Here is a 15,360-nt window from a genome sequence, read left to right as displayed (position 1 = left end):
CAAATCTTAAATTTTATTTACACCTCCAAAGAATCACTAAGGTTTCAATTAAACATTGATAACAGTAAATGCTGATTGTGTTGAATACATATAGAAACAACAGACTACATCATGGGCGGTTCTAGACAAGGGCCAACGGGGGCCAGTGCCCTTGTAGAACATGTCTCGGCCCCTGTTTATGGCCCCTGTACTGAAGACATAATTCTCATAATATGTGCACTGGAACAGACAGGGTTACTGATAGGTCCTTTGAATCTATTTGATTTTTTTTCTTTACAAATTCTGTTTTACTAATTATTTAAATACAATAAGGTGATAGCTTCAGTGGTGTTGAGATAGGATCTTAGTTTTTATCTGTAAAATGTTTTGTTTTTTTACCCAAAACAAATACAAAAACATGCTATAATTTTTACAGCTGAATTTATCAGTTTTTGAGTTCTAATTCAGATTTTATTTTAAAAAAGTCAAAACTAAGTAAAATTCCTAAGTTATAAATGTATATTGACCTAATAAGACATAGGATTTTAATTAAAATTTCACTTCATGCAGCTCTCTTATTATTTTTCCATCCTTTGCTCTGATTTTTTATTTTATGCTTTTCTGTGCCCCTATGAAAATATGCTGGCCCCCTCCTGGCCCCCTGGTACATTTGGTCTAGAACCGCCACTGGACTACATGTTATATGAAGGCAACAAAATTCAAACATTTGGGAATAACCAGGGGCGGAGCTAGATGGGGGGCCACTGATTGGCTGAGGGTGGCCATGGCCACCCCTGCCTTTGTTTTCGCCCACGGTGGCAGCAGTAAGACTCTCAAGGCGAATGTTCAAACTTATTAAACATTTGAATTTTTCATATATTAACAACTAGAACGCTGTGTTTATGCACATCAAAATACTAACATTAAAGTTGATATACACAGAATTCATGCTCTTTTCAGAACTATATTTTTGTGTTATATGAGGTAAAGAGAAAATTATGTCTTCAGTGAAATCATAGATAAATAACTACTTTAATAATAACTTAAAAATCTATTTAATGTAGATATAAGTACATAGAAATATATTTTTTATGCAGAACAATTTTTGATAAAAGTAGGTAAGTAATGACATTGGAGAAGACGTTCACCCCAGAAATGTTGTCCTCTACACCTTTAATAAGTCAGCACAGCTGTTTAAATATATGCTTCTATTTGTTAGGAAAGGCTGTATGAAAGTATAGTTTGTCTTTATTTACAAAATGTCGATGTTGTGGTCGTTCCTTTTGGAACAGTGCAGATTGACCCTGAGGTTCTGGCACCTATTCGCTTTCGGCCACCCATCAGTATACATTGCTTATTGCCTGGCCACCCTTAATAAAATTTTCTGGCTACACCTCTGGGAATAACTTGAAAAGATTGTTAAAAAACAAAAAACATTCTTTTCTGAATCAAGTTTTTTAGAGATATAATAATTCCTATATGCATCTACCATATACTCTGTAGAATTGAACTACAGCTCAAACATTTTTGCACGTGGTTTGATTTAAAAAAATAAAAATACTTCAGGACAAGTTTTACATATAAGATAAAGCTCAATTTTTTTGTTGAAATTGCACCGATCTTAGATTACATGTTGATCAATGGTTATTTTGTTGTTTGAATTTATTCACTGTGGGACAATAAGGGATTTTTTTTATTCTCTTTATTGGTAGCGTATCCTTTATTTTGATCAGTGTTGAATTTGTTACAATTTTAATCCTTTTTAAAATCAGTCTCTTTTAAGCTCGGTCCACTTTAAGCTCACATATGCTCATATTTCATTTGACAAATGCTGTGATGCCACAAAAGTTTCTAATAATGATCCAACCTCATCTCACTCCAAACATCATAATAATGTTGGTAATCCTGATTAACATTGACAGTTTCCCATAAACTCAACCCTTTTAACAGATATTGAAATATATGAAATAATACAATTATTTATGAATAAAGGAAAATGACCCTAGTGGATGTGAAAATTATGTTGCATTAGTGGTTTTCTTCTTAAAGTCTTGGAGCTTAAAATACATCAAATATCTTTGCTTAAACCAAGAAATCCTGCATGTGGGAGTCAGGATCCAGTAATGCATTTAGAATATCAATTCCCTTTGCTGTACAATAAATGGAAACATGTGGGCAACAATTGTAATTTTGATATCTTAATGCTTTACTGGATTTAGCTAATCCCTTTTTTCTATAAACCATGGCTTGAGACTGAGGGGTATAGTGATTTAACACAAGGGTTCATATAACCATCTAAATTAAATCCGTTTTGACTGCTTGACATGTCAGATCATGCTTTAATCAGCAGCCACAAGGATTCAAGATGTACTTTAATTCCATACAATGACAATCAAAGATCTCTTTAGTTGACACAGAGGCACAATCAATGACGTCCTTTAATAGACACACACCAGCAAAAATGTTGGCGCATCCAGTCCAGGCTGTATACTTGTGCCCGGGGGGACTCGTGGTTGGAATTATGTCATGATGGTTATTAAAAACCATCAACAGAAAGGACACTTTAGCAGGAGCAATAATGAGCACAGAAGTGCACGTTCCTTTCACATCCCCTTGAACAAGCTTCTTTAATGAAGACATCCGCAGTGTTTTACCCTGGCGTCACTCAGGTCACTGGTTTCCAGTTCCATTCCTCTGGACCCAGAGTCCCAGTGCCTCATCTAATCAGAAACAGCTGGCGACCAGGTGAAGACAATTAACTTCCTGTTTGTTCAGAGTATTAGCGACAGCTCCCATTTGGGATTTCTTGGAAGAGGATTACATGTTATTTTGCTGAAAATTGTTTTATATTTTTTCCCAGATTAGAGGATTAGGACGAATTAGAAGATAATTATCCAAATATTACAAGCAGCCCACATTGACATTCACATTAATCTTTGCCTTATCCTGAAAACATATACTAAAAGACCTGGTCTCATATCGCAACAAGAAATCAGAATCAACAGTAAAACATGTTTACATAGGACATAGGTAAACAATTTTTACACACATTTTAATAAATTAGACATGTACTCTACAAGTACAATTCAATCAACTTGACGCCTTATAAAGAGATTAACATGCAAAGCATTGGGCCTTTTAGCAACATAAAGCTGCAGGATAGGAGATATGGAGCTAATGCTTTGAATAGCACACTGTCGAGCTTTGTAGTGGGAAGGATTCAAGACATTTCTGAATGGTTAAGCATTTCCAGTACTGTTTGCAACTCATGCATCAGCCCCTGATACCTTTGTCCCACTATAGGGTATCTGGCAAGGAATAGTGGCTAAGGCACAAGTACGTAACTCATCAGCAATTCCCCTTCTTCTTTAACCCTGTAGAATAGTAAATACAAAGAGAAAATAACAACAAAAAAAAGAAAAAAACTAGAGGCAGACATTTTTTTTATTAGGCTAAAAATGTTGAAGTTTTCAGAGTTTGTTGACATGAACAATTAGTCCTAAAAATTAACTGAACTCAAGGAAAAATAATTGGTTAAATATTGTTTTCACCAGATAACAAACTGTTAAAGATTTTTCTTGGCAAATATTACTTTATTTAATCATTACTATCATTATTTGTGCTTATGTGATTATGCAAGTGTTATGTGCGGATAAAAATTCACTTGTTTGCCTAAAACTAAGTGTACAACTGATAGCATGAGTTACTGTTCATAAGGTTTCTCATTATATATCTGGCGACTTGGGATCATAGAGCAATGTAATTTAAATTGAAAATTAAAAGGTTAAACAAATTAACTTAACTTCAAGATTGTGTCTTACTAGTATCAATAATTATATTACAAATGTGAAAAATATAACGTATAAAAGATAAAATGTTTTATAATTTAAGCTAATTATTTTATAATTCTTTGGAAAAGGTAGAGAGCTGGTGAAGAGAGAGGTGAGCCAAAAAGCAAAGCCCTCAATTTATCGGTCGATCTACATTCCTACCCTCATCTATGGTCATAAGCTTTGGGTCATGACCGAAAGAATGAGATACAAGCGGCTGAAATTAGTTTTTTCCGTAAAGTGTCTGGGCTCTCCCTTAGAGATAGGGTGAGGAGCTCAGTCATCCAGGGAGGACTCAGAGTAGAGCTCCTCCACATCGAGAGGAGCCAGTTGAGGTGGCTCGTGCATCTGGTTAGGATGCCTCCTGGACGTCTCCCTGGTGAGGTGTTCCGGGCACGTCCCACCTGGAGGAGGCTCAGGGGGAGACCCAAGACACGCTGGAGGGACTATGTTTCTCGGCTGGCGGGGGAGCGCCTTGGGATTCCCCCGGAAGGAAGAAGAAGGAAGCGGAAGAAGAAGGAAGGAAGGAAGGAAGGAAGGAAGGAAGGAAGGAAGGAAGGAAGGAAGGAAGGAAGGAAGGAAGGAAGGAAGGAAGGAAGGAAGGAAGGAAGGAAGGAAGGAAGGAAGGAAGGAAGGAAGGAAGGAAGGAAGGAAGGAAGGAAGGAAGGAAGGAAGGAAAAGGCACCGCCATCTTGTAGCACTCTGAGCGGTGATGTTACCGATTTGGTTGGCTCTGTATCTGCCATTGAATACATTGATAAAACCAGCTATACCTCACAACTGCCTCCTATCTCCTTACCACGGCTAGAGACACACAGCGAATGGGCTCAAAAGCATAGATAATGGGATTTGGACATCTGAGTGGCCTCTCAGCTTCGTCTTTCATCATACCAAATTTCTTAAGAAGTTTATGATTGTATGGTATAGTTGGTATTACTAAGATACTCAAATGGCAGTTACAGAGCCTACCAACCCTGTGACATCACCGCTTAGAGTTCTGCAACATGGCAGCACTGTTGCCAAAAATTATAAAACATTTGTTGGTCTTTTCTTTTATACGTTAATATTTTTCATTTTTGCAATATAATTTTAGATAATAGTATGACACAATCTCTTTAGTTTGGTTTATCGTTTCATTTTAAGTTTAATGTTTAGAGTGTCAGCTTATTAAACAGAGAGGAAAAGAGATTATTCTGTGAAAGCAAACGTATTGAAGCTCATTCCCAAAACATCACACCTTTGATCTCCATACCAATTCATTATTCAATTAGGGATTGCCTTAAAAGTGGAAAAAAGCATTTTTTTTTGTTGAAAATATGATATAGCTTGATATTCCCCTCCAAAAAATTTATTTTCTGATGTTTAAATAAAAAAAAAAGAAAAAAAGTTTAAGAAAAACAACACACCTGGTACAATACTGTCAGAGAAGCTTCAACATTTCAACAAAGTTTGGAATGATTTGCTACTTTGCTGGCGTGTAACTGATATAAAGAAATCCCAGACCTTTGCTTAAATTGACCAATATGGAAAGGCATTTTCTGATCACATTGAAGCTTTGCATTAACCAAGTCTCAGTGTTGCGTTTGCAAACAATAACACATAGTTTCCCTATAAAATTGAAAACAGCAGGAGTCAGATTTACCAGACACAAAATAATTACCAGAAGAAGAAGAGAACAGATCATTGATTGTGATATTTTTAAGATGCTGTTACCAACAGCAACACATAAGCAGTTAAGTATTGAAGTGACACACCATGAATTATTGTACCTAATGTACCTGTACCTTGGAACTTGGTAGAAAGATGGTTTCAAGGTTCTTGACAGCAATTGAGGGCCAGACATGTTCAAGCCAATAGGCTTCTGAACCCCTAAACCAAACGTCTTAACAACATTCTAAAGATTCTACATTTACACCACACCAATTTCATACAGCAGTAGGAGGATGTCCACCATTACGACTGTTCACAGCCAGCCCTCTCACAGAACGTGTCCTAAATGAGCCTTCTGGGTGGAAAGAGTCTGCCTTGTCCTCACACCGGAACACCATTAAGAAGCCATTCCTGTAGTTTTTATTCATCCATCCATACAGAAGAGGGTTGGTAAAGGTAGGACACATAGCGACAATGTGAAACACAGTAAATATGAGCTTATACTCCTCGAATCGGAGCACCAGGTCCAGATCAGTGGCCAGCTGAAGCACATGCAAAGGCAGCCAACTGACCGCAAACACCACCACCACCAATGCCAACATCTTTGTTGTTTTCTTGCGTCGATTGATGCTGCCGTTCCGGCTGGATGGGCTGACGTGGTTCTTCAGTTTGACCCAGATGCATATGTAGGCATAGCTGATGATGGCTAAAGGTAAAATGTACAGTAATAGGATCATTGAAAGGCTGTAGATGACTCCGTCCCTGTTAATGCCATGGGGCCACTTCTCAGAGCAGACGGGCATGCGCAGGTTGATAGAAGGAATTTCTTCATAGCGATATTCCCTAAAAATGGCAAGGGGAGCTGCCAAGACAGAAGAAATAGTCCAGGTGAATGCCATAATGAAGAGGCTGGAACGCCAAGTCAAGCGCCGACCGAGGTGGAAAACAATGCAGCGGTAACGTTCCAGAGCAATGACAGTCAGGGTCAGTATAGACACATGGACGCTCAGTGCTTGGGCAAAAGGTACCATGTGGCATAACATGGCACCGAACTTCCACTCATCTAGCAGAGTGTAAACCAGAGTGAAGGGAAGGCAAAGAGTGACCATCAGAAGGTCCGCCAACGCCAGATTGGCTATGAAGTAGTTGGTCACTGTCCGCATGTTCCTGTAGCGAATAATCATGTAGATGACGAGGGAATTGCCCAGCAGCCCCAACAATATTATTAAGGAATAAGCCATGATTAAGGTGATTTGGACTCCAAGGTGCTTGGTGATATCAGAATGGAACCCCGGCTGGAATGAACCAAGGCTGTCGTTAAACAAAAATGAAAGGTCACCGCCAGCCTCCCCCTCTGCTGTGGTGTTGGAGGAGTCGAGTGGGCTCATTTTTCAAATACTGAGGCTGCAGCAACACCTAAGCAGAGAAAACACAAAACAAAATGTGTCATATAATATCTAAAATTTCAGACTTAATATAGATAAGTGAATCACTGAAAGAGTTAAATTATTTCTCAGTATTGACATTGATGGCTCTCTCTTTTGCATAGTGGTGTTTTTCAATAATTTATGCTGAATCTTTTTGTAAAGAAAACTGAAACTAGTCTATTTTATAAGTAGAGCTCCTTCATTTAGTGAGAATATCTTTAAGTATAGATTCCATTACAGCACATTGGACAGGTGGACCAAAGGACATCATTCTTAGGCTGCTAAGGACGCGCCAAGGTTAGCATAGGTTCAGATAGAACTGGAGGGAGTGAACTGATATGCATGCAAGGCTAAAAGCTAACATGCACAAGCATTCTCAAGTCTTTCTGTTGCTATTTGTTGCTCACTTGCCAACAAGACTTATGAAATTAGGCTAAGGATTACATTGTGCAACAGGGACAGTTGTGTGATTGTGTTCACCGAGACTTGGCCGACTGCAATGTGTCTATTTATCTTACAGGATTGGTTGCCGTCATTGTCTGTTATGCAGATAGAACCTGGGACTCTAGTAAGAGTAAGTTAATGGGTCCGTTTCCTGAAACAGGTTTAAAAATTCTGAGTTGTCTACAACTGAAAATAAGGAAAGTCTAACTTTTCCAGTTCAGAAAGAAAATTTCTTCAACCTTTGTTTCTGTCACCGTAGCAACATTCTCCCCAGAGCTAACCTGTTTGGTAGCAGCAGGCTCAGACTGAGAACAATTTTTGGCCATGGCATTTTTCCATCTACACCTGCCTACTTATGGACCCCCCCCCCCCCCCCCCCCCCCCCAAAAGAAATAGAAGCAGTCAAACATGTGTGTCTCCAATGTGAATTATCCATTGTGGATTAACCAATCTATCTTCAAGCATCACACGACAACCATCACCAAGACTTCTATAATGCGGTTTTACTGGCTTTGGTTATAAACACAGACGCAACAGTGACTTCAGCAGGGTTTCCAGATGTCACTGAATCACGTTTTCCATTCCAAAAAATGTTCATAAACTGGATGTATGAAATTTTGCCCAATTTGAACCAAATTTATGGCCTAACCACAGTTAGGCATGGCCATATTATGTGTTAGCTAACTGTCTTTTCAATAATAGTGGAAATGTTTTCAGCAGGTTTGAAGCCTAAATGTCCGTCCCAGTTGTTGTTTTCTTTTCGTAGTACCTGAAGCTATATGATGTTTTAAGCAGTTCTAGCATGTAAACAATTGTGGCTAACAGTCCACAAACGCCAACATGTCTGCCTGATGCAGAGGATCAGAGGAGTGAAGTGGCTGCAGTGGTTTGGCCAGCGGTTTGCTCAACATTGCATGACGTTTATGTGGAAGGAGGGTGACAAACTAAAGTAAATGCCTGTGTTGTACCAAAACTATTTTAAGGAAGAGAGCACTTTTTATATTCAATTATTGGTGAATGAAGAAAAAGCTGAGGTCAAGCAGAAAGGGAACTTTTCCCCTCCAGGAAATAAGTGCAAGTGCCTGACGACCACTTGAGTTTTATTTGTGAACATGTTCTTCAGCTTGTAACCAGACTTTCAAAAGTACCCACATGCTTTAGTTAATCAAAGATATAGATACCTGTTTAAAAAAAGACAGGTAAAAGCAAAAGTACTGACTGAACTCCTTAACTTGAATCAAACGTTGCAGTTTCTATATATAGCAAAATAAGGTTTTTGCCTAAATAAAACTTTTGAAAACACTATTCTTAAAATCAGTTCTATTCTAAAAATACTGACTTGGAGTACTTTTGTTATACATTAAATTTCAGACTGGATAATATAAATCGAGCTGAAGAGAAGTCCTGTATAAGCAGCTGAATGCTTTTAAAACCTCTGGTTTTAACAGCATTCAAATTGTTAAACATAATCTGAATGTTAATTTATGATCTAATAAAGGGGGAGTGAATGGTCTTAGAATTGGATCCACCAGCCCCTTATTTTCATCCATCCATCCATATGAGTATCACACTGGGCTCCCCCAGGACAAATTTCATTACATAGATTTTCTCTGATTCGTTGTGATTGTTACCTCATGTCATTATGAATTTGTGTAGAAATAATGAGCCAGTTGTGAGAACGTAATGCGTAGAAAGAAAAATAAGAAAAAATTTAAATAAAAAAAAATCAAATATAGAAATGGAAACAAATATTTAAGTACAGTAAAAAAGTTTTGTGTTGTTACAGTGGATTAGACTTTCTATAAGTTTGGTAGCTGAGTTTGTCATAAGGTATGCAAAGCCAGAGGCAAAACAAACTTCTTTCTTGTTCCTGCGACTTCAAGAAACAGAGCAACATTTTTTGGTTCTTGCAGGGTATTTTCATCTCACCACAGTTAACAACAAGGTAGCGCTGAGAGACTGCACACCTTTAGCGAGGTCAGTACAGGTACAGGGTGATAACAGATCCACTGTAATGTCACAGGACTTTTTCTAAGGCACAGAGTGGGGGTTGGTTTAACAGGGAGCTAAATTAGAGACCCACAGACCTGACTTACACAAACTTCAGAACTATTGAGGACCACCAGGATCATCAGAATATTTCTGAAACCCATTTTTAACAGCAAGGTGAGAAAAGTCTTCAAGAAATAGAAAAGTTGCCTTTAGCTTAAATGATATTCAAGCATAACTCATGTGAACCAATAGGAAAATTCAACATCAGTAGATCCTCTTTTCAGCTATGTGAGAGTGGTACTAAGAGGATTTTAAGTCAAAGAAAGCAGAACTTAACAAAGTCCCATGAAAATGTAAAAAGTTGCACAGAAACATTAAAGTAGCACCGTTAGACAAACTACCTGGTTGAAGAACAGCTTCTTTCTCAGAGCTTTTATTTGTAATTGTTGTAATTTATCCATGTAACATCCTGTTTTTTGTGAGGAAGCATGAAATGATTTGGTTGTAACTAAAATGGAAATCAAGCATTCTTGTAGGGTAATCTTTATTTTATGATTGATTTTTATTCTTCTGTGTTGTTTTTTTTAACAAAACCTTAAGATTTTATTCAGTCATTCAATAAACAGATTGTGAAGTAAGGGGGGGGGGGGGGGGGGGGGGGAACTCCAGGAGTCTCAAATCAGAGTACTCGATAACTCTGATCTGTATTTCTTGTTATTTCAAGCACTGCAGGATGTGCATCAGGCATTTGCTTCTGCAGACATGGACAACATGTTTCACGCACTTTTCCAAATAGCTATTCCCGGTTGGCATAGTGAGTGCATTTAAGACAACTAGATTGTCAAATTCTGCCAGCTATCCCCGCTGAGGCCTCACAGCTGGGAGTCTGCTAGTACTGCTGGTTCTTTGACCTCTGATTTTCATGTGTACAACACCTTCCATTTGTTTCAACTATAGTTCTGTCATAAATTGCTCTGCTGTTTATCAAATCAGCACAGGCTGCATGAAGACATAATTCTAGCCTTCCAGCCAAGCTTCGGATGAAAGACGTTCTATACAATATCCATTTTGTTACTGGGCTTGAACCTCCATTGTAAATATAACGAACATCAAGGATACTAGTGTTTACAGCTGGAGAATAAAAGCTGAGTTCATTGTTTTTGGATAGATGCATCTCCAATGTGCACAAACTCATCATTAGCACAATCTTTTGCACAGTTGTATTTGATTGCAATAAAACATGTGCATGTTCTATAAAGCTGTAAAAAGGAAACACCAGCAGCAGTCAGGAAGAAAATAGAATAGAAAACAAGCTTCACTTAAACAAATGATTCAGATACCCAACCAAAAAAATTATAATTTGAAGTCACCTTGATCCATTGATGATCATGAGAAAACATCTTTGCTCATTATTGCCTTCTGTTCTGCTTGTCTTTTTAGTCAAAGCAATGAGGGGTAGTCGGTGACTTCTAAGCTCAATCATTAGAGCAGCAGCACATGTGCCTACACAGCTTGCAGCTCATAATAAAGGAATAAATCTGGGCCTAATATTAAGCTATAAGAAATGCAGTTTGCCATCTTGTTGTTTTTGTTTTTCAATTAAATTGCAGCCAAAGAGCTGCGGCTGCATACTGATATATGTTCAATTATTACAGTAAAGGGTTAAATTGTCAGCTGATGGTTTGGTGGCTGAATCACAATGTTGTCATTTAACATAATAGGTTTTTAACTAAACTACACTGGAAATCTGTATTAGATATAAGCTGTTGTGCTTTTAATGGCTCCAGCATCTTGGAGCTTCTTTTTTTTGCAGCCTTTGCTTCAACAACCTTTGTTTTAACAGCCTTTGCTTCAAGATATAACAGCCAAATATTCAATTATGTCACATTTCTGGTTCTGTTATGTTTTCTTTTGAGTATTCAGTTTTACTTTGCTCCATGTTTTCTAGTTTTAGTGGTTTAATTCTTATTTTGTTGTGTTTTCTGGTTATTTTCAGTTTTCAGGTTTTTATTTGTTGCTCTCTGCTGCCCTCTTGTGTTCGCTTTTTTTTCCTAGCTCCTTACCAGTTCTGCTCTGTTCACACCTGCTCCCAATCTGCTCGTTAGTCCTCTCTTTGTTTCAGTCTCCCATAAATACCCTCTCTTTGCAGTTCCTCAGTGCTGGTTCCTTGTCAAACTTCCTCCAACTCTGTCTCATTTAGCCTTCCTCCTCATGATTGTTTCCCCCCAGATGTCTCTATGGTTTTGGTTTGTTTGATTTTGTTTTCTTGTTTGATTTTTAGATTCCTGCCTCAGTTGTTTGTTTTCACTTCATTAAATCATCAAGAAACAAACCTCCGCCTCCCTGCCTCTGCATTTGGGTCCTCAGATCCTCAACCAAATCCTGACAAATTAGAAAATCATTCAGTCACACATAAGATAAATTTAGCTGTTTATCTGTCTTACTTTCTTTTTTTAAATAAACAAAGATACAATAAGCCATATTACAACCTGTGTTTGAAATTTTGGTTCTCCATTATTTCTATCCACTTTCCAAATTCCTCGTTGTGTTTTTACTTTCGTGCTGTGAAAGATTTGCAGAAAAACCTGCAAGAATCTCACAGAAAATATGTATGACCAGTAACAAGGTCAGAAAAGCAGGACCAGATTGCGTTACATGATTGTGCATGTTCTTTTTTAGTTAAGGTGTTATGAAAACCACATAGTGTGGGGGATACGTTCCATGAGGATGACTGTAAAGTCCCAAAGAGCTTTCTATGACTGCTGAATCACTCTCTACTTCCCTCTTAAACCCATACAGGCACCTCAAACTACATCATTCCAGTCAACACCAAAGGGAAGATATAAGAAAAGAATCCAATCTCTTGGCAGTGAGAAACAGAGAAAATGTTCAGGTAAACTAAAGTTAAACCGTGGATTTTTTTTTTTTTTGCTTGACTGGCAAAATACAGGTGCTGGTCATAAAATTAGAATATCATGAAAAAGTAGATTGATTTCAGTAATTCCATTTAAAAAGTGAAACTTGTATATTATATTCATACATTACATACAAACTCATATATTTCAGATGTTTATTTGGTTTAATTTTGATGATTACAAATGACAACAAATGAAAATCTCAAATTCATCATATCAGAAAATTAGAATATTGTGAAAAGGTTCAAAATTGATGGTCCCTGGTGCCACACTCTAATCAGCTAATTAACTCAAACCACCTGCAAAAGCCTTTAAATGGTCTTTCAGTCTAGTTCTATAGGCTACACAATCATGGGGAAGACTGCTGACTTGACAGTTGTCCAAAAGACGACCATCAACACCTTGCACAAGGAGGGCAAGACACAAAAGGTCATCGCTAAAGAGGCTGGCTGTTCACAGAGCTCAGTGTCCAAGCACATTAATAGAGAGGCGAAGGGAAGGAAAAGATGTGGTCGAAAAAAGTGTACAAGCAAGAGAGATAACCGCACCCTGGAGAGGATTGTGAAACAAAACCCATTCAAAAATGTGGGAGAGATTCACAAAGAGTGGACTGCAGCTGGAGTGAGTGCTTCAAGAACCACCACACACAGACGTATGAAAGACATGGGTTTCTGCTGTCGCATTCCTTGTGTCAAGCCACTCTTGAACCACAGACAGCGTCAGAAGCGTCTTGCCTGGGCTAAAGAGAAACAGGACTGGACTGCTGGTGAGTGGTCCAAAGTCATGTTCTCTGATGAAAGTAAATTTTGCATTTCCTTTGGAAATCAAGGTCCCAGAGTCTGGAGGAAAAGAAGAGAGGCACTTCATCCACGTTGCTTGAAGTCCAGTGTAAAGTTTCCACAGTCAGTGATGGTTTGGGGTGCCATGTCATCTGCTGGTGTTGGTCCATTGTGTTTTCTGAGGTCCAGGGTCAACGCAGCCACATACCAGGAAGTTTTAGAGCACTTCATGCTTCCTGCAGCTGACCAACTTTTTGGAGATGCAGATTTCATTTTCCAACAGGACTTGGCACCTGCACACAGTGCCAAAGCTACCAGTACCTGGTTGAAGGACCATGGTATCCCTGTTCTTAATTGGCCAGCAAACTCTCCTGACCTTAACCCCATAGAAAATCTATGGGGTATTGTGAAGAAGAAGATGCAATACACCAGACCCAACAATTCAGAAGAGCTAAAAGCCACTATTAGAGCAACCTGGGCTATCATAACACCTGAGCAGTGCCACAGACTGATCGACTCCATGCCACGCCGCATTGCTGCAGTAATACAGGCCAAAGGAGGCCCAACTAAATACTGAGTGCTGTACATGCTCATACTTTTCATGTTCATACTTTTCAGTTGGCCAACATTTCTATAAATCCTTTGTTTTTATTGGTCTTCAGTAATATTCTAATTTTCTGATATGATGAATTTGAGATTTTCATTTGTTGTCATTTGTAATCATCAAAATTAAACAAAATAAACATCTGAAATATATGAGTTTGTATGTAATGTATGAATATAATATACAAGTTTCACTTTTTAAATGGAATTACTGAAATCAATCTACTTTTTCATGATATTCTAATTTTATGACCAGCACCTGTATGTAACTGTTTGAAATGATACAAGCCGAATAGAGCATTTATTTACAGTCATTATGTTATCCAATCAATCAGATGGAAAAATCTCAAAAGGAATATAAAAACCAAGGTACGGGGAATCAAACACAATGTTTTCTGATGCTAAATTGATTCTTATTCTCTTTGATTACTGATGAAGGCTTCAAAACCCCAGAAAGACAACTTCAACTTCAAAAGCACATATGTAACACGTGCAACACCAAGCAGGATTTTTATTGTCTCGTTCCCAGCTGATTTAAAGATAAATGCTTACACAACAGGTGTTACCACCCCCTAATGTTTACATAATTCAGAAATAAGGGAACGCCTTCAGCTTTTGGGCAATGTGAATTTAAAGAACTTATCATCTATGCAGTAGATACAGTGAAACAGCTTTAGGATTAACTGGAAACATGAAGCAATTCAGAAAATGTGGCTGTCGTCAAGCATGCAGATCAGGACCAAAGCGCACAGATGCACCGGAGTAGAAGGATGAGATGGAGCCTTATTTCATTCCAGGCGATATTTTTCTGAACTTTAACAGTAATTGAAAAAAAAAAAAAAAAAAAAAAACTTCAGGGATCCATGATGCCTTGTTCCAAGAGTTATTTTGCGACGTACCTGCTGGAGCAGAATCCACCTCACATCCAACACCAGAGAAAATGCATTTATGCGTAATTTGTGTCCGCGTTCCACTTTCTCGCTCTCAGACCATTCAAAGCTAATTTAAACGGATGCAGACAGCTTCAACTATCTCACATAATTTGGACTCTTCATCATTATCGTTAAAAATGTTTCTTCCCGTCCCAATTAGAGGATATACCCGCGTCTAAAGAACAGGGAAATCTACACTTTAGCACCTCCCTGATGCAACTGAAAAACAGATCGAGCCTCACATCATTAATTGACAGTCTACACCCTATCCGCACATTAATGGACTCACCTTTCGCAGGAAAATCTACTTTTGAAACCGAGTCTTCACTCAAGTGTGGCGTAAAACAAGTGAGGTAAAAATCCCAAAGCTCCTCCCTGCGTTTAGTGCGCATCTTGTGGCTCCGCTGAGCGCTCAGATCCAGCAGAGTCAGAATAGTGAGGCGCCCACATCTGTGCCATGATGGTCCGCTGGAGAGCTGCGCAATGCGCGCACTCTGTGGGCTACTTCATAATGCAATTTCACTTTATTGTTCTTCATTATTGGAAAGACAAACTTCATGAATCTGGTTGCATTATTTCTACCTTATTATCTGGGTGAACATTGTGGAATCAAGAAGCTGAATGGGAAATGTGTCATTCTTTAATTTTACTTTATAGACCTCAGCATTCAGCTCCAGATCCCAGAAGAGCGGTGCTCAAGTGGATCTCAGCATTTAATGTTAAAGTTCTGAATGAAGTTAAAGTAACTAATTAAAATCAAGACTTTGATTTCCCCTGGAAATAAACTTATGCTCATTTGGTGTAATTAC

General features: G+C 38.3%; 1 protein-coding gene across 1 annotated transcript; it reads right to left on the bottom strand.

The window, feature by feature from the left end:
- Positions 1 to 4,678: 4,678 nt before the first annotated feature.
- npy7r (neuropeptide Y receptor Y7) lies at positions 4,679 to 14,967 on the bottom strand. The gene is made up of 2 exons (XM_038284614.1): positions 14,841 to 14,967; positions 4,679 to 6,875 (listed from the first exon to the last, which is right to left on the bottom strand). The coding sequence occupies exon 2, from the start codon at positions 6,845 to 6,847 to the stop codon at positions 5,735 to 5,737; it is 1,113 nt and encodes a 370-aa protein (XP_038140542.1). The 5' UTR covers positions 6,848 to 6,875; positions 14,841 to 14,967; the 3' UTR covers positions 4,679 to 5,734.
- Between the last annotated feature and the right edge of the window lie 393 nt (positions 14,968 to 15,360).

The sequence above is a fragment of the Cyprinodon tularosa genome, unplaced genomic scaffold, assembly GCF_016077235.1.
Source record: "Cyprinodon tularosa strain WSP-4 unplaced genomic scaffold, ASM1607723v1 ctg20, whole genome shotgun sequence".
NCBI lineage: Eukaryota > Metazoa > Chordata > Actinopteri > Cyprinodontiformes > Cyprinodontidae > Cyprinodon > Cyprinodon tularosa.
The sequence above is the reverse complement of the archived record's forward strand: the minus strand, read 5'-3'. Positions and strand labels throughout refer to the sequence as shown.